Source organism: Aulonocara stuartgranti (genome assembly GCF_965226115.1).
Source record: "Aulonocara stuartgranti genome assembly, chromosome: 19".
NCBI lineage: Eukaryota > Metazoa > Chordata > Actinopteri > Cichliformes > Cichlidae > Aulonocara > Aulonocara stuartgranti.
Window position 1 is genome coordinate 14379349 of NC_138955.1, and position 19721 is coordinate 14399069.

Genomic DNA, 19721 nt, shown 5'->3' on the forward strand with positions numbered 1-19721 from the left:
ACAACTGTACAGAATCGAATAAATAAAATACTATATACAGTAGAATAAAATAGAATAAAATATACAATAGGATAAAAATAGAATACAAATGCTGTATACAACTGGGTAAAAAATACAACGATGCCAGAAAATGAGTATTGCACTTAGTGTTATTGCATATGTGTGGATGTGTGTGTTTGATTAGTTGAAATGTGTGTGTTTGATCAGTTTTTCCCGGATTTGACATATTTTATATGGAACGAGCCAGTAAATTTAAATTTGAGGTTTAATTCAAATCTATTGTGTCTTGTGTCTAAATCTATGTAAGAATTCATTTACATCTATAGTTTTCCATGGTTGTGTGTTTTGTTTTTAATGTCTCATGGAGAGGTTATTTAATATATAGTATATATGCACGCTATTACAAAAGCTTTAGTTACCTTTGTTAATGATGTGTGTGTCATAAACCAAGTTTGTCTTTCCCACCATGTGGATGAAGGGGACAAGACTAAACCGGTTCCTATGTGGATGCGAGGCCGGTTCCAGCTGGCTGCGTTGCCGCGGAAACGCGCGCTCTATAAATACTGCCGGGCTCTCGTGCCGGCTTACACTCAGTTCCATCTGTATTTGAGAGGTTGCGCTTCTGGCAACGAGCTTCGTCGTAAAGGGGAACTGCTTTATTTCTTTTTTTTATCCCAGCTTTTGGGTCTAATGGACAAACTCTTTGTAAATGCTTTTTAAGGTAAGTAAGGGTCTTTTGGTGAATTATCCTTCAATGGAAGTCTTTTTTTATTCTTTGACTAAATAGTCTTTAGCTTAGATTAAATGGCAGGGTTTTTTTAGTTGTCGCGAACACATGAACAGTTTTGACATGTTATGTATTCCTATGTTATTTTATAGTAATTGAAATGTTGGTTTAATTCCAAACTGTGTTGCTGTGGATCTTAGAGTGTTAACAAACAGCACTACGTGGCCAGCGAAACAGATGGGGTGGTTAGCTTGTTAGCATTATCCTTTTTGTGTGTGTGCCTGAACAATAAAAGTACCCTCCGAGAGGTTGGCTTGTGATGGATGTTTGTTTTTTTTTTGGGGTCCTTTATGTTTGGTTGCGAGACTTTAGGTGAGTAAAGTTAAACCGTCTTGCCTGTTATTCATGTAACAAAGCGCGTTAGTTAATGGTAACCAAAAATTGCCTCATGGCACGAATGTGGCTAAGCGGAACCGGTATAGTGACGTCGGCGTTAAATGTTAGTCACTGATTGGCTACTTTTCGTGCTCTTCATGTAACTTAGAGCAGGGACGTTTTTGTAATTGGGTAAATTCTTGAATAGGCGGAACACTCTTTTCTTTGAATGACTTTTTCCTGTGCAATATCCTGAATTATGAAACCCAGTGCCATTAGCGACTAAAGTTAAGTGCGTGTATTTTAAACATGCCTGAAGTCTCAGAAATGCTCGTTTTAATAGAATAACTGGTAGTCATGTGTTAAACTGAAGTGTCATCATTTCATTAATGAGCTTTTTGTTAAACTGTCAACTGCTCCTGTTTGCAGAATCTTCACTCAAGGAAATCACACACTGGCTACTCAGCAGGCCCTGGCCTTGAGTCTTATTTGAAAGGGTTTAACTTCACTGGTGAGCCACCTTGGCTTCTCTGCACCTGAGTGACAACAACACCAAATTCCATTTCTTTCATATCAAAGTAAGTGTTCCACATCTGGTTATTTGAAACACTGCGTTGTCATCTGGGCATGACTTTCAGATAATATTGTATCAAAAACACCTGTTCACTTGGTGCTTTGAGAATTTTTTTTTTCCTAATTTTTTTTTATGTAACTTTGCACTGTCCACTGCTGTAACAAAACAAATTTCCCACACGTGGGACTAATAAAGGTTATCTTATCTTATTACTCATCTGTGGAATATGAAGGGGACTTTAGTAACTGAAAACATAGAGGACATGGTGTTCTCAAAGTGGCATGTAATCTCAGTATAGTTCCTTTTTTCCAGTTCACCAGTGACCATTCTAAAGGACTTCTTGCAACCATGAACACTGCCACGCCCACTGACTTTGACTTGTCTTTCCTCGATGAGGGTTTCTCTGCTCGTGACATTGTTGAGCAGAAGATCAATGAGTCGTCCATGACGGTAAGCATCCTGTGCTGGCACTGATGCACTAATATTAAAAGTACAGTCTAGTTTATTGTGTAATTAATCATGTATTGATTTTTTTTTTTTTCCCCACCTGTTACAGGATGACAGGGATGCCTTTTATGTCTGCGACTTGGGGGACGTGGTAAAGAAACACCTGCGCTGGGCTCGGGCTTTGCCTCGTGTTAGACCTTTCTATGCTGTCAAATGCAACGACAGCCGGGCTGTGGTGATGACACTGGCGACCCTCGGAACAGGCTTTGACTGTGCAAGCAAGGTAGGCTTTGAAACTGCTTTCATAGCATTAGATGATCTCACAACAATGCAGTACAAAGCACTCCTGAAGATTAGCTGAAATTGCATTGGCAGCTTGTATTTTTAAGTTGGCACTGTCTCATTGTTGACTTTGCTGCCCTCTAGACGGAGATTCAGCTGGTTCAGTCTCTGGGAGTCGATCCAAGCAGAATAATCTATGCTAACCCCTGCAAGCAGGTTTCTCAGATAAAATATGCATCTGCCCACGGGGTCCAGATGATGACCTTTGATAGTGAGGTGGAACTCATGAAGGTGGCGCGCTGCCATGACAATGCCAAGTAAGATTTTTTCTGTCTCCAACAAAGAGTCTTTGTCTTTGTTTATTTATTTCTCACCTCTTAACTCTTTGTGTTCAGGTTGGTTCTCCGTATTGCCACAGATGACTCGAAGGCAGTTTGCCGTCTGAGCGTGAAGTTTGGGGCCCCTCTCAAAGCTTGTCGAGGTCTCTTGGAGCGTGCCAAAGAGCTGGGGCTTGACGTGATTGGTGTCAGCTTCCATGTTGGCAGTGGCTGCACCGACCCGGAAACCTATACCCAGGCTATCGCAGATGCACGCTGTGTGTTTGATACAGGGGTAGGTTTTGACTGAAATGCACACACAGCTGCAATTATGTGGATTTTTATAAAGCCAACTTAACCCTGTTTGTTGTGAACTCTAGGCTGAGTTGGGCTTCAACATGGATCTCCTGGACATTGGAGGTGGTTTTCCTGGGTCAGACAATACAGAGCTTAAATTTGAAGAGGTAACTGCTTTATTATAATAAATGGTATGGGTCACATTTATGCATTTGAACTTTTTTTAAATGTCATATTCAGAAAATGCAAAAGTTTAACATGTAGATGTGGATACTTCTCTTAGATCACAGGAGTAATCAACCCAGCCCTGGATAAGTATTTTCCTGTTGACTGTGGTGTTAACATAATTGCCGAGCCTGGGCGCTTCTATGTGGCCTCTGCTTACACACTGGTTGTGAACATCATTGCCAAGAAAGTCATCATGGATGAGGAGTTTGCCTCTGATGGTAAAGATTATGCTTTCTACTAGCATCATCCTTTGATTTTATAAAAAAAAAAAAAAGTTTCTTACTGGTTATACTGATGTGATGAAATTAATTTTACCTCCACAGAGGAAGATGAAGGGACCAGTGACAGGACTCTTATGTACTATGTCAACGATGGAGTGTATGGATCTTTCAATTGCATTCTTTATGACCACGCTCACTGTCTGCCAACCCTGCATAAGGTATATAAAAAGGCATTAGTTAATCTTTAAATATAAAAAAAGTGAAACCTGTGTAACACATGTATATTCCTGTTTTAGAAGCCAAAGCCAGATGAAGTGATGTACCCCTGCAGCATCTGGGGCCCAACATGTGACGGTCTGGACCGCATTGTCGAGCAGTGTAGCCTGCCTGACATGCAGGTGGGCGACTGGTTGGTGTTTGAGAACATGGGCGCCTACACAGTGGCGGCAGCCTCCACCTTCAACGGCTTCCAGAGACCCGACATGCACTACGTCATGTCACGTCCTACCTGGTGAGTCGGTATCACAAGGGCTCAAAGTGTGGCTAAATGATTCATAAGAGGGAAATTTTGCAGCTTTAATGTAACATTTATTATTGTCTTTCAGGAAACTTGTGCAGCAGATCTGTTCACAGGGCATCCCAGCACCTGCAGAAGAGTCATACCTGTTTGAAGTGCCTGCCTGTTGTGGCAGAGAGAGCAGCTTGGATCTGTCTGCTGAGCCTTGCCAGGCCCATGTGATTTAAATATGCAGTATGTTTGTCACATTTAGCATCAGTTTATGGACAAGGGTTCTGTGTATAAGGAGTTTTATTTTCTTGTTTTTCTTCCCTGTTACCTAAAATGTACAGTGCTTAACAAATTTATCACACCACTAGTCATAAAAACCAAGCACAGATCCTTACTGTCACATTTATCAGGCAGATTCCACCGTGCCAGTCTGAGTCCGAGGTAATCAAACCTAATATTTAACCACTGAAACCTTTCCGTTCAGGAATTCAAGTGAATGACTGACATTTGTCATTTTAACAATATAGCCTTTTTATTTTTTATTTTTTTCCCTTCTGCTCCATGATGGCAATAATTACCTCTTGGCATTAAATATTTTGATTAAACAGATTACACATACTGGTAGATGAAACATTACAGAAACAAATTATCTTTGGCACTTGCACTAGTATTAATTAGGGCAGCTGTGGCATAAACCTTCCACTGGATGGTGCTCTAAACTTTTTAAGCACTGTATGTGAACTTTTCCAGGCCAGTTACTTAACAGAATGAGAGGGATGTGTCGCAGACATTTCAGTTCTTTATGGAAGCTCGAGATCAATCCTGAATGAAATGAGGCTGAATCACACTCTGTGTCTCTGTTGGTTCCAGGTACAGTGCAAAGCTCTGTACTTGAATTTGCTGCTGTAGGTTTCCCAGCAGAGTCTGTAAGCGCTTGAGTACTGTAGTTCACAATGAACCTATTTAAACTGGAATAGTATAGGGAGGGAATTTGTATGGACTTGCAGCACTGGAACCTGATTTGGAAACAAATTTTTTGAGCAGACTTGACAGCACAGTGTAAGAAGGCAGATTTATTAAAGATCCAGAGGCTTCGATTTGGTGCACTGTTTTGTGTGGTAATTATGTTTTATTAAATATATCTTTTTGTGGGTTAACTGGGGGAAATGAATTTCTGTCTCCTTTATCTTAAGTGAGCCCTCTGGTAGCCTTCTTTCTGTAGTACTCAAATTCAATCTGGATTTTTAGTATTCAATATCAAGTTCTCATTTATTTATTATATTTATAAGAAGTCAGGGAATGTGCACCCTTTTGTTAAACTGCTGTTCTGTCTACAGCTGAAGGAACATCCTCAGCTGGTAACTTGCACAGAGGCAATGGTGTGTGGTTTTAAATTCCTCAAAAGTGGCTGCTATATTATTTAAGTTTTCCATGATCTCGACTCCTGTAAAGAACATACCCCCCACCCCAAGAGTGTTAATCCTCAAGATGACAAAGCTTATTTATTTGTCAGCAGTTATTTAGTGCTTGTTCTATCAAAGCTTCTCTGTAGATTTTGACTATAACCTGTATTTCCTGTATACATTTTGAATATGACTCACATGGCATGATATATGCATGAATCATACTCTGCATGTTGAAACAGCATATATAATGTATATACACAACAGACTTCAGAGACTACCCAAAAGTCAACATCAATCTTAAAGATTAACACTTGAGCACAGGGACTCAAAGCAGACTGCCCTTCTCCTCTTTTTTTTTTTTTTTTTTTTTTTTTGTTAAATTTAATTTGTTTTCCAGTTATCGTATTAATGAGCAGAAGCAGTGTTTTAACTATACATTTGAAATGGATATGAAAGAGATGGGAATGCATATTCATAACGCTTTCCTATGGAAACTGAAGTTTTGTATTTTTTTAAATAAATAAATGACCACCTTAGTGTTTGTCGTTTTCTTCTCCTTTTGCACAAATATAAATGAAAAACCATTTAGTGGCTGAGGGGGGGGAAGAGTTTTACTTTAACTTTGCATGCAGTTAATAGGAGTAGTGATAGAGGATGATCCCCTGAAACTCCACTGCCCCCTCCCACCCACCAGTTTAACAGTATGAGTCAACATTGTCTTTTTCAGGAAGTTGGCCATTTTTACATGTTGCGCAGCTGTTTTATGTGTGAGCTGTGGGGCGTGCGGAGTGTCTAAGAGAAATATCCACACGCCATGACCAATGGGGATCGTACCTGTACATATGGAATATGTAACTGTGTGGAGAGATAGTCTCAATATGCTAGAGAACTTACATTGGGTGGTGGTCTAACAAATTTGTTAAGGACTAAACACACGTGTGTTTATATAAATATTTGAACATCATGGCAATGCACTTTTCATTATTTCTTTAAACAGTTCCTTGCGATTGCACAGCATACATCTTTAATGATTGTAGAAAACAATTAAGTGCACAAATTTGAATTTATTTTGGATTTTTAAGGAAAATAGGATTAAAACTATACATTTAGCCTATAAAATGACAACTATACAAACTCATCCATGTTAGCAGATTTTAAGAGCTATGATTTCTTCACCCAAAGTTACCAAACCTAAAGTTTTTCTACTAGATGTATATGACTATATATCTAACAACTAGTAAAAAAAAACAACTGTTTGAGGTTTTTTTTTTAGTTCTGCAGCATTTTATTGGCCTACACAGTGAAAACTCCCGTGTATGTGAATGAGATGAAATACTTTATTTCCATCCAACCAAGAAAGTCATGATTTCATCATAGGAGGACAGATTCTTTTGCAGATCAGTATTATTTATAACTCCTACATGAAAGTGTGAGTCTATGACTGCACCACAGATATGCCCTTCCGTTCATAATGCTTCCTAATGTACTCAGTGATGGCGCTCTCATGATTAAGCTCTTTCCTGAACAACATAATATAACACTTGGGAGCCAAGTGACAGCCGAGAACGCTGAAGCATAAAGTGAGGATGGCTGCACTTTGTACGGCAGGTTTGTACTTCCCTGTTAAGGTCAGATAAATTGGGAGGAAGATAATCCAGATGACCACAAACAGCAGCATACTGATGGTGATTAAAGATGCATTTTTGTACAAATCCGGCAACTGTTTACCTTTGAATGCGAACACCAAACAAATAAAGCCCAAGAAAGCGTTGTAGGCTAACATTGCTATAAAGTATTCAAGGGATTGTGTCTCACACTGCTGCAGAATGGTCTCTTTCCCTGGCATCTCTTTAGGAATTGGTGGATTTACGATCAGCCATGAGACAGACAGGGCCAGCTGGATCCCAGAGACAATAGTAACTACCAACAGCGGCTTATTCAGCTTCTTTACCCAAGACCCTACGTTAAGGTTAAAGTTGAAAGCTACCAAGATCTGAAGCAAGTTAGCTAGAATGCAAGAGATACAAACGGTGAAGGATACACCAAAGAGAGGCACACCTACACAGTGAATCTTCTCAGTAGGTTTGCCTATGAAGGTGAATGTAAGACAGAAGCCAGCCACCAAGGAAAAAAGCTCCAGAAAACACAAATAACCTCCAACTGCCTTTACAATGGGAGTTTTAAAATATACTGCAAACAGAACAGCAAACACAACGGTAGTAATGATCCCGACGACTGCAAGGGAGCTGAGAATGACTGAGAAGGGATCGGTCCAGAGGAGAAATTCATCCGTTTTGTTGAAACACTGATCCCTCTGTTCAGGAATTGAATATTGGTAGTCAGTGCAGCTCTTGCATGCTGAACCTGCAGAGGAAATACAAACATAAATAGCATAAGGGAAGAGGAAAATATTTTATGACTCAATGTAAAGATTAAAATAATTTGATAAGGAGCAAGGGGGAAAACCCCTGCATTAAGAAAAATGTGCTTTTACGTGTGGAAGGGCCAAACTACATTATCACAGAGCAGCAGCGTGAGAGATCAGAGGATATTTGCAAATTAATGCAAAACTGGCTTTGGATATTTTGGGAGAGAAGACAGACAAGAGTATATGCGTCTAATATGTGTTCATCTAATAAGTACAACAGTTATTACATTTTTAGTATATAAACTTTTTAAATTCCTGAGCTCCATGTCAGTGACAGTCAAAAAACAACTCCAGAAAATCAAACAAGAAGCATCTCTTTTTCACATGACTGTAAGTGTAAAACAGGTGCATTACAAGGTTTTCAGTCAGATTTTGTAAAGTGTATCTACCTTAACATGATGTCAAATTTTTTAGTTTAATATGTATTATTTAATCTTTGCCATTTATTTTATGAGATTTAAGTGTTCGCAGAAATACATCTACATACAAGTATGCTAAAGTTGTTTTAAGTTATTGTTATCCTTTCTTTGGAACAAGCTGCCTTTTGATCATCTGTCAATAGATTTGAAAACAGACCTTTTTTATCCACGCTTATTAAGTGTTTTTTATTTTGGTATGTTTTGTTTTGTTTGTTTTTTTAAAAATTATATTTTGTTGTTTTTGCCACCTTAAGGGATTGTAAACTTACATGTTTTTTTTAAATACTTTTGTCTTCTGTTAAATGCATTAAGTTTAGATGTAAAGAAGTGTTAAATCTAAATAAAGTTGCCATTGCCAGAATAAACTATTTCGTATAACTTGCCCACATTAAGTTGAAATACTAATTTTCTGTTTGAATTAGCTTTCATATTTGAATTTTTTCAGCAAAAACTTTCTTATCTAAAACTTAATATGGAAATAAACTCTTCAGCTGTCACTAAATAATATTTGTTTGCTACATTACTATCAGAATGAGCTGCTGAAGTGCATACAATAAATTTTTGCCTGTATAATTGAACTTTATCAATATTTGTAATAAAAGACTTACCGTTTCCAGGGGAAAACGTGCCATCAGCACATGAAACGCAAACTTTACAACAGATTTTTCTCTCCGTTAGTTCTTGTCCTGGATCACATGTTTTCGCACAGTTATATGCTGAGCCCTATGGAGGAAACAGTACACATACATGATGCTCATAAATTATTATGGGTAATAAATGAATGTTGAAATTTCATCTCACCGTCTGATTTATCAAGTGTACAAGAGACTCTGGGACTTTTGTAATTTTTCCATTCGGAAGGTATTCTCCAATAGTTTGTATTTGTACACCCTTGTTGAATTCAGACATATTCCAGTATACAATATCATATCCCAAACTGGGATCTCCATCACTATTAAAAAAGATATGTGTGGTTCCCACAGTAAAGTTTACTTTCTGGATTTCTGAGAGAAGCTGTGGAAACAATATGAACATAAATCAACCAAGACACTTGCTTAAACTGTACAAAATACAAAGAATAAAGAGAACTTTTAAGGGGGTATGTGTTGGACTGTTTCCGTGTTGGAAGTGATGACTTGCGCAATCCTACACCATGAAGACATTACCCATAAAATGAGAAATTATTAAAACATTACACACAAAAACAGGGCAAGCTGTCACAGTTATATTATATTTTAAGCCAAGGTCATCAACTCCTGGTCCAAGTATTATACTTTGACATAAAAAACTTGGTAAATGTCTTAAATTAATCAACAGCAAAACAACAACAACAACAACAAAACAATTAAAAAACATCTTTCCTGTACCTCTGATGCTGTGAATTTGGAGCTACGTTCACAATGATGGTCATCACACTTAAGCAAGTGTCTGAGCCCCTCACCAATGACTTGAACAGCTAAATAGATATTGTAAGATTCTTCCTTGTCAATGCAATTAGCCAAGAAGCTTGTTCCCAGACATTGATTAGATTCCAGCTGATAGTTTAGCGAGCAATTATTTACTTTTACTTCTTCAGACTGATTTGAACAAAGTGGATGCTGCGTCAGGTAATATTCGACAAAGGCGTTTTTTTGAGTTCCATTAAAAATCGACATGACGTAGTCTTTAAAGCCAGGCACCTCAATCTGCTTAAATATGAACCCAAAAACTTGTCCGGCAAGTTGGATGTCTGGAATTGCAAAGATCTTTGGAGAGCTAGACCATGTATCACTTGCAATCCAAGTTCTGTTGAATTTATGTTTAATCGCTTCTTTCAGGATGATTTCAACATTAATCTCCTTTGTGAAGAGGATGATGGCTTCAGCGGAGGAGTTTTTGATTTTTTCCAGTAGTTCAGTCAGCTCAGTTTGGGTCTTAGCACCATTTATATTAAAATCAGCAGACAAGATGTGAACAAATTCAATGCAGATATTGGTTTTGCTGAAAGTTTTCACAAGGCTATCACTACCATACTTCCCGTACTCATCATCACTTCCCACAATAATCACTGTTTGCCAATAAAATGTCTTCACCAGCTCAACCATACCCCTCGTCTGATATTCATCACTAGGCACTGTTCGTAGAAATGTAGGGAACTTGTACTTCCTGCTGAGCACCTCACTAGTCGATCCATAACTAATCTGTTAAAAGACATAAAATAGGTAAATTCACCAATATTCATACCAGGTTAGATTCTCATATTTCCGAGGTTTGTAAGGCAGTATCAGATAAAGAAAAAACAAACCTGGGCAACTGAAGACAGCGCAACAAGTCGTGCAACAGCTATCGATGCTTCTGAGGTCCTCTCACCAATCACAACCTTGGTTTTGGGTTCAGGTAACTTGGACTGAGCATCTGCTGGCACTAAACAGCTTTGCGGGTCTGACTGATTCTTCAGCAGCTGGAGAGTTGCTCTCAAGGCGAGGCCAACATCTCCACAAGTGTCATAGATGTCGTATCCTATCGTGATGTTAGGTAGGTTGAGTTCTCTGATGGCGTATATCATCACTTGACTACGGAGGAACATTTGTATGTCATAGCTGCAAAAATGGACAGAATACAGATTAAATTCATCATTCATTTATTCACAGTAATGAGCTGATGAACTAAGGCAGTACTTACTCCTGACAGAAGAGAGGTCCAGAAGTGTCAGTCCTATTGGTTTTTAAGTGAATGGGGAAAAGTCCTCCAATGATGATATTCCCAGGATAGTATACACGTAGGAGACCATTCTCTCCTAAACAGGAATGAAACACGCTCATGACAAATAGCTGTATGAAGAACATTGTGGATCCGCAGAGATACAGATGTGCATTAGTTGTTTCTGGTGAGTATAAACTGGCCCACAAACACTAGCTGTTTTAAACTTCCCCTCATGGATTATTTGCATGGTCAAACAGAGTCTTTGTAACTCTATGCAAAACAGTCTGTCTTCCTAAATTCTTCCAAATACAAAAACACCAAGATGATTTGAATCACTCATAGAAAAGGACTCATTCGTGGACAGGCCTGAGTAATGGTTTAATTGTTTTTAGATTACAGAAAATAAGCAATGTTAAGGCTCAATGTCAAGGATTACTCTCTACTTTCTATCAGCCACAGTTGGTTTTGGCTGACAATGACTAAGTGGTGAGTCTACAACTGACAGGGTCACCTATTATGTGCCAAAGGTTAGATGTCAACCTGAACTTTGGTCCTTTTATGTTTTTAAAAGATTCTTAAACAAACAAATAAATAAAAGCTTCATACAAAGAAAATCCAGTAAATTAAATGCTGTTGTTAAACTATGGGATTATAATTATAATTCAACAATGAACTGTTCAGTTTGGATTATATCAACCATAAAATGATTTTTACATTTAAGTCATACAGAATAGATATTAGAGCCTTAAACAGGCTGACTTCTGCTAAATGGGTCAAACTGGGCAGAAAGTATACAAACACGTAACATCCTTATACAATATGATGTAACACCATAGATCAACTTACCTCAGAATATATAAAGCATATAAACATACAAACATTCTATCACCATGTTGGAACTGGAAGTCCAACATGGTGATAGAACCAGACATGTGTCACAAATTAATCTGGCTGTAGGCTATGGCACTTGGAGCTAGTTTGAGTGCACACAGAGTAAACTGCACGCTTTAGTCATGAGGCTAAATCACAGAAATCAGAGGGGAATGATAACGTAGACAAGATTCACCAGATCGTTGACTTTTGCTGTTTATGTGGTCAACTCGTGCATGAGAACAACACCAGGTAAACTCACGACAGTATTAAATATTTTACTGTCCAAGAGCAATAAGAGTGATGGGCCGTGTCACAAATGTCACAGATCAAATGAATGAACGAGCCTTTATTTATCACTTAAAATTGGACTTAGTAAAATTGGACCCCTTCCGACCATACATACATTACACAAACATCACATTGGGCAGACAGGTCAGAACAGGTAGCTTTTAGAAAAATAAGCAATGAAATGTGCAACACAATAGGGGAGAGGAGGAGAAAAAAAGAGAACTCTACCCATCAGTTTGAGAACAGAAAACAAAAACTCCTCAGCACAAAAAGCACATGGATCTTCATGGATCTTTGCGCCATTAAAAAAACACACATGACAAGCAACAGGGGTGGGTATGGGGTATGTGAGTGAGCCGGTGTAGACAGCAGCATCCAGTCCTGCAGCATCTCTCTGCTGGTCCAGTTGACCTGCCGACTGCATAGGGAAGGAGCAAGCATTGAACACTCTTCCAGCCAGGGAAATTGGCACGGGCATTGCCGTCCTGGGGATAGCAAAGCAAATCTTGGATCAGAAAGCACTGTGCATATAGGAGCTACTGTGTAGAGGTCTGGGGAAACACATAAAAGTAATACACAAAAAATAACTATAATACAGAAAAGGGCCATTAGATTAATAAATAATGTGGTGTACAGGGACCATACAAATGCACTCTTTCTCAAAATGCAAGCTTTTAAATTCCAAGACTTGGTGAAGTTTAAAGCAGGGCCAATAATACATAAAGTAAGAAATAAAATGTTTCCAAAATAAATTTGTAAATTGTTTCTAGAAAAAGAAGGTGAGTATACCTTACATTGTTAATGGAATTTAAAAATACAAAGTGCTAGAACAACTTTTAAAATTATGTCTATCTCAATAGCAGGAGTTAAATTATGGAAATAGATAAATAGAATATAAAAAAACAAATTTTAAACAAATATTAGAATGAAGCAAACAAGGTTAACCCAGGACGGTAGTGGTGTTCTTTTTTTATTTTTTCATAAATTGTGAATCTGCAAATTTACTTTCTTGTTTTTGTTTTATGTATGTAAGTTTGTTTTGTTTTTCTTTTGCTTTATATGTTGTTTAATTTAAGACTAAAAGAAAATTAAATGAGTGAGAGGTAAAACGTGAGGGGGTAGAGCCAAATAATTCTGCCTACTCCTTTTCAAACAAAAAACTGGAATGGTATTTTTTAATGATTCTGAATGTACATGTTTGAAATAAAAATGAACTGAACTGAGCTGATGCTGAAAGAAGACAGTTGACCAAAAAGCTCGGTGATAGGAAAGTTGGTTGATTTATTTCGTAAGAAGTAGGGAAGTGAAAGTTATCTGGCCATTTATTTTTTAAGGCACACTCATTTGAATTATTTGTTGACATTTCAGTCCCCACTCCACACCAGTTGATGGCGGTAATGCACCATGCTGTTTGCCAATAAACAATATAAAGAGGAAGATGGACGACCTTTCCGATCCGATACCAAATAAAATTCAGGGTAGTATTGATGATACTGATCTGATACTGATACTTTGTACAAAAACTTTTTTTATTTATTGTATCTCAAATTATAGTGTCATAATGATTACAGGACATCAGATTACTTGTTCTTATCACTTAATAATGCAGAATTCATCATATAGAAATAAAAAAAACTGAAGTTGTGCACTATTTGAACACCTTGCCTGCCTGCAGCACTAAAGGACTCCGTGAGAGACGTCTGTCTCGCCCTAGCAGCACCTGTCCCTCTAAATCTGCTGACAGTCTGCTCAGACTGATGAACCCAGATTTCTCATGATAAAGGAAAGTTTATCTAGTAGTTCTCTAACACTCACTCAACACAGTAGTACAGGCTGTTGAGACTAGTGATGGGTCATTCTCGAACGAAATGGCTCTTAGAGCCGGCTCATTGACGTGAACGACGCGAGCCGGCTCCTTATCGCGAGCCGTCACGTGGGTTTTTTTTTTTTCTTTCTCTCAGCCTCTCTCTCGCACTTTTTTTCCGCTTCACTCCGCACGCGAGCCTTGTGCTTTATGCTGGGCAGAGGGGGGAGGGGCGGTAAATACACTCAGTAGCACAGCGACAGACCCAGAGGAAGAGAGAGAGAAAGAGAGCCAGGGACAACAACGTCACATTAGAAAGGTATAGTAATCATCCACAACTATTTTCGGTTGCAGATGATAAAGGATTCAGAAAGTTTATTCATGCAGGCCCCTATGACAGAGAATATGCATCTTCTTTTGTTTTCATATTTTAATTTATATTTGTGTTGTGGTTTACAGTGTTTTGTGTTGTTTCACTTTAAATTTGTAAAAGGAAAAAGCTGAAAATTTAAATAGTTAAAAGTTGAAATGTGAATAGTTGATTTTTGTATTATATGATTTATTTATTACATTTTATGTGGAGTGAATAAATAAAAGTATATTTAAGGTGGCCCCTAGAGACAAAGCACATACAAACTTCAAATCACGTACGAACTCTGAAGCATGTACAAACTCCAAAACACATAAAAACACGTACAAACTCCAAAACACGTAAAAACTCCAAAAGACGTAAAAACTCCGAAGCACGTAAAAACTCAGAAGCACATAAAAACTCCGAAGCACATAAAAACTCAAAACACGTACAAAAGACAACAGAAGTGCTCCAGGATGCTGGGCGCAGTGTTGAGCTTTTGTTATCTTGTGGCTACACAAACCAGCAAGTACCAACGACCGGATTTGGTGTGTGGTAGTAACAGGTAAATGAACTTTTTTTTTTAAATAATTTGAATATATATGAGTGCCTGTGTATAAATACAGAAACAATACACACATGCTTTCAATTGTGTAATTTAAGTGATCTAGTAGCTCTGCTTTGGAAGTTCAGTTCATGCTAGAATTGTGTTTTGAAGTTTGTACGTGTTTTGTCTCTAGGGGCCACCGCATATATTTATATATAAACATATATAACTGAAACCACTTTTTTTTTACGTTAGTAATTCCTTTTGTGCATAATTTCATATTATTGTTAATAATAAATTAATTAAAGCAACAAAACAACCCGAAGAGCCGGTTCGGAGCCGAAAGAGCCGGTTCGGAGCCGAAAGAGCCGGCTCTCTAAAAAGAGCCGGAAATCCCATCACTAGTTGAGACTGTCCTGATTTTAGTTAATTTAATCAAAGCACCTGAGCTGATTTCCTGATTAGTGTGTGATGTCACGGGAGGGGGCGTGGTCACGATTTTTGGTCGAGCCGCCATCTTAGTAGGCCAAACAAAGGGCTACAAGATCTAAAGCACAGGGAAACATCAACTATGGCTCATACTTGCCGTGTTGTCGGTTGCAGTTTTAGATCGCACGATCGGGAAGGGAATAAGCTAGAAAATGGGCTCTCTTTTTATCGTTTCCCCTCCTGGAAGCAACGCGAGGGATCTCATGTTACCAGACGAAGACGTCAGGCTTGGATAGCAGCGGTGAGACGAGTTGATATCGAGCTCTCTGCCACCATTTTTGTTGGTGTGCTCCTGACATTTTTATTCTGGTAAGTTCTAAAGAAATTCATATTGCTCTTTGTTGGCTTTTAATTTTATTTTCAATGCGCTGAGGTCATAGAAAATTAGAACAAACATCCTAATGTGTGATGCAGCAGAACTGTGTTCTGTTTATGGAGTAGCTTATCGGTGACAACTCCAGAGTAGCAAGTGGAATTTGCCTTTTTTGCGGGCGGCTCCTTTTGCCTTTCACTGCAGACGGTGTGTTTCTGTTTTCAGGAGAAGTCAGGTGGCCAGAGGTGCTACTGGTTGATTCGAGTCGCTCTCTGAAATCGGAGTAATAAAAACGTAGGAGGGGAACGATAACGACGACAAGAGTCTCCCGATCGTTTACTGTGTCTGTCCTGTGAACAGTGTTGGGTAAGTTACTTTAAATTAGTAACTTAGTCACATTACTAGTTACTTCTATCAAAAGTAACTCAGTTACTTCAAGTTACTCGTTACTTTCAGAGTAACTAGTTACTAGGGAAAGTAACTTTGGTTTTACTCAGAATTCTCTTGTTAATGTGTTGCTTCCGTAACTGGATACCCAGCAAGATTGCCAGTCTTCTAGCTTGCTTACTTGCCACAAGTGCACTGTGCCACCTACCAATAGAAAGGAAAAAATAATGTGCACATTTCCACGAGAGAAATCCCACGCCTGATTCTATCCTAGCCTGCTCAGGACCTGCAGCCCCACAAGGCTGCAGGTCCTGATGGCATCCCCGGGCGTGTTCTCAGAGCGTGTTCTGGGGAGCTTGCAGGAGTGCTCACAGACATATTCAATCTGTCCTTGGCCCACGCTGTGGTACCGGCCTGCTTCAAATCCACCTCCATCGTCCCGATACCCAAAAACTCCAACCCATCTTGCCTCAATGACTACCGCCCAGTAGCACTCACCCCCATCATCACTAAGTGCTTAGAGCAGCTGGTCCTAGCACACTTCAAATCCTGTCTCCCCCCCACCCTGGACCCCCACCAATTCGCATACCGCCAGAACAGGAGCACAGAGGATGCAGTCTCCATCGCACTGCACTCTGTCCTCTCACACCTGGACAACAACAACACCTACGCCAGAATGCTGTTTATAGACTTCAGTTCAGCATTCAATACAATCCACCCCTCACAACTCATCAGGAAACTGACAGACCTGGGCATCAGTTCCCTCATCTGCAAATGGTTACTGGACTTCCTGACCAACCGCCCCCAACATGTCCGGCTGGATAACCGCTGCTCATCTACCATCACGATGAACACCGGTGTACCACAAGGCTGTGTGATGAGCCCTTTCCTCTACTCCCTCTTCACCCACGACTGCAGACCTGCTGATGGTTCCAACACCATCACTAAGTTTGCAGATGACACCACGGTGATTGGCCTCATCAGTGACAACGATGAGGCCGCCTACAGGGAGGAGGTGGATCATCTGGCTGAGTGGTGCGACAGAAACAACCTGCTGCTTAACACCGAGAAGACCAAGGAGCTCATCGTGGACTACAGGAGGAATGCTGACCCACATCCACCCATCCACATTAAGGGGATGGCTGTGGAGCGTGTGAGCAGCTTCAAGTTCCTGGGAGTCCACATCTCTGAGGATCTCACCTGGACGACCAACTGCTCCAAGCTGGTCAAGAAGGCTCACCAGCGCCTCTTCTTCTTGAGGACTCTGAGGAAGAACCACCTGTCCTCAGACATCCTGGTGAACTTCTATCGCTGCACCATCGAGAGCATCCTGACCAACTGTATAACAGTCTGGTACGGGAACTGCTCTGCCTCGGACCGGAAGGCGTTGCAGAGGGTCGTGAAAACTGCCCAGCGCATCGCCGGAGCACCACTTCCTGCCATAAAAGACATCTACAGGAAGCGGTGTCTGAAAGGGGCTGGGAAAATCATCAAAGACCCCAGTCACCCATCACATGGACTCTTCACCCTCCTGCCCTCTGGGAGGCGCTACAGGAGCCTCCGGACTAAGACCACCAGGTACCGGAACAGCTTCTTCCCCACAGCTGTCAGACTCCTGAACTCTGCCTCCTGACATCTGACCCACGTTAACTCATGGACTGAACATACACACACCCACAATGGACAACTATACCCTCAAACACACAATAATAACATGGACTGAACCACCACTCACAACCACTAGCACTTTATATAGCCTCTGTAGGAATTATATCTCACTTATCTTAACTGCACTACTGTATAGCTCTGTGTAAATAATCATTCTGTACATTCGATAATTCTTAACCCTACAACTGTTTACAACTTGCATAGTTCCCATTTCTGTATAACTGTATATCTCAGATTTCTGTAAAGTTATTTATTTCATATTCTGTATAGTTTTTCATATTTATATCCTGTTCATATCCTGTACATAGCTTGTACTCACTACAGCCTGTACATACTTATAGTTATAGAATATTCACAACATACTTCATACCGTGTACATTATGACATACCATAATAGACCCATTTCTGTAATATACTCACATATCTATATTATTGCTAATATATATTGTAATATATCTATATCACTAAAGCACTTCTGGATGGATGCAAACTGCATTTCGTTGCCCTGTACCTGTGCATGTGCAATGACAATAAAGTTGAATTCTATTCTATTCTATTCTATTTTTACATCCAACACAAAAACTGCAGTCGAGGTGCTTTCGATTGTACTCAGAACTCGGAAATTCTGCCTTCTGAATAGGAAGATGTAGGTAACACCAGACTGCAGATGAGCTGCATACAGAGCTGGACTGGGACAAAAAAAATCGTCCTGGGCATTTTGACTAGAGACCGGCTCACCATTATAGGAAAAATCATAAAGCCTTTGAATGAAAATAAACACTGTTGTGACAGTGATGTACACTGTTTTGATGGTATATATGCATCAATCTATCAATCGTTTGTTGCAAGACTCAGATAATTATTTTTTTAAAAGTGAGACATTTTAAATGAGAATAAGAAAGTATTTCCTTCTGCCCCCCTTTCCCTTTTAATGCCCTACATGGACCCCTGGCAACACTTTGCTAGACCTGCCCCTGCACAGTTACCAGCTGTCAGCTACTTAGAAAAGGATCCTGGTGTTATTTGTCTCTCAGAAACAGTTCATAACTTCCCTTCAACTCATTCATGTCACCTAAAAGGTAAACCTGTTTCTCCATCACCTCTTCAGCTCTGATGATCCAGTAAGGACATCTCCTGGTTTCATCTTCATGTTTCCCTCTCATCACATAACCAAACCGATATCATGACCAGCAGCTTTACAGCTGTGGCTCCAGCAAACATCAGCTGATACTAGAAATTAATATTAAATAAATTCTAACAACAGCTGATCAAACGTGCTGCTGTTGTTTAGCGCAACATCCGCTGGTTTCCTCTTTCTGGCGCGAAGTGGGCGATAAATAAACAAGAGAGAAAAGCCGATCAGCTGATCATTGATCAGTTTCATGATTGAAGTAGAAACAGGAGAGGGAGGGTGAGAGGATGAGAGACGAAGAGGCAGCTGTGCAGCGTAACGACAGAATAACTCCAGCTTTGTGTCTTTTTTCATTGTAGCTGAAGTCCGGGACAAACTGTGTTCCTTTTCACCTCAATACGAAACGCATGATATTTTCTCTGAATATGAGACGATTCCGTTTTTAATGGGACGGTTGGCAACTCTAATAATTAACAAAATAAAGTTCAAAATAAAGTTCAACATCAGTAACATAGCACCCACCCAGATGTATAGAAACTCCGTCATGCTAGCTAGCACTCAGTACGAAAAAGTCAGCATAACGAAAATAAACTCCACCTAAACTTGGTTCATATCTGACCCAGATGGACTGCAGGTTATAACTTCTTACCTGAAGTTCAGTTCACCTGGCACTCTCGGACCAGCGGCCGCTTCGGGTCTCTCCTCTTGCCTCCCTTTTCCTTCATCCACCTGCTGGCTTCCACAACTTGCTAATGTTATTGAATCTGTGGAAGCGCCGCAATAGCCACCACACGAAGTAACGAATAACGAGCCTATCTAAATCCCAGTAACTCTGTATATTTTTATATGTAACTCTGTATATTTCGTTTACTCTATTTAATTTGTAAAATATGTGTATACACACACACACGTAGAAAAATATTTAGTATACACATCCAGAAATGCATATACTATTAT

At 39.6% G+C, this 19721-nt stretch overlaps 2 protein-coding genes and 1 long non-coding RNA gene across 3 annotated transcripts in view; 2 read left to right on the plus strand and 1 right to left on the minus strand.

The window, feature by feature from the left end:
* Positions 1-585: 585 nt before the first annotated feature.
* odc1 (ornithine decarboxylase 1) lies at positions 586-5918 on the plus strand. Its single transcript, XM_082517143.1, has 11 exons — positions 586-721; positions 1532-1680; positions 1989-2126; positions 2233-2406; positions 2550-2722; positions 2801-3017; positions 3103-3186; positions 3303-3465; positions 3571-3686; positions 3765-3979; positions 4074-5918. Exons 3-11 carry the CDS (start codon positions 2025-2027, stop codon positions 4210-4212), a joined length of 1383 nt encoding a protein of 460 aa, XP_082373269.1. The 5' UTR covers positions 586-721; positions 1532-1680; positions 1989-2024; the 3' UTR covers positions 4213-5918.
* Positions 5919-6462: 544 nt separating this feature from the next.
* LOC309696052 (G-protein coupled receptor family C group 6 member A-like) lies at positions 6463-11117 on the minus strand. The gene is made up of 6 exons (XM_082517122.1): positions 10891-11117; positions 10514-10808; positions 9597-10409; positions 9031-9243; positions 8838-8952; positions 6463-7746 (listed from the first exon to the last, which is right to left on the minus strand). The coding sequence occupies exons 1-6, from the start codon at positions 11052-11054 to the stop codon at positions 6818-6820; spliced, it is 2529 nt and encodes an 842-aa protein (XP_082373248.1). The 5' UTR covers positions 11055-11117; the 3' UTR covers positions 6463-6817.
* Positions 11118-13640: 2523 nt separating this feature from the next.
* LOC309696071 overlaps positions 13641-19721 on the plus strand; it is an 81175-nt gene continuing 75094 nt past the window's right edge. Inside the window, exons 1-3 of the long non-coding RNA XR_014273315.1 lie at positions 13641-14793; positions 15452-15573; positions 15803-15943. This is a non-coding gene — a long non-coding RNA (uncharacterized lncRNA). The remainder of the gene's footprint in view (positions 14794-15451; positions 15574-15802; positions 15944-19721) is intronic.

Excerpts from the sequence above, each read along its gene's own strand:
- LOC309696052 (XM_082517122.1), bottom strand. The coding sequence starts at position 11,054 with ATGTTCTTCATACAGCTATTTGTCATGAGCGTGTTTCATTCCTGTTTA. Across the intron at positions 10,410-10,513 it reads CGCTGTCTTCAGTTGCCCAG|ATTAGTTATGGATCGACTAG; the intron begins GTTTGTTTTTTC and ends GTCTTTTAACAG. Across the intron at positions 9,244-9,596 it reads CCAAATTCACAGCATCAGAG|CTTCTCTCAGAAATCCAGAA; the intron begins GTACAGGAAAGA and ends TTGTTTCCACAG.
- odc1 (XM_082517143.1), top strand. The coding sequence starts at position 2,025 with ATGAACACTGCCACGCCCACTGACTTTGACTTGTCTTTCCTCGATGAG. Across the intron at positions 2,407-2,549 it reads GCTTTGACTGTGCAAGCAAG|ACGGAGATTCAGCTGGTTCA; the intron begins GTAGGCTTTGAA and ends GCTGCCCTCTAG. Across the intron at positions 3,687-3,764 it reads GTCTGCCAACCCTGCATAAG|AAGCCAAAGCCAGATGAAGT; the intron begins GTATATAAAAAG and ends TTCCTGTTTTAG.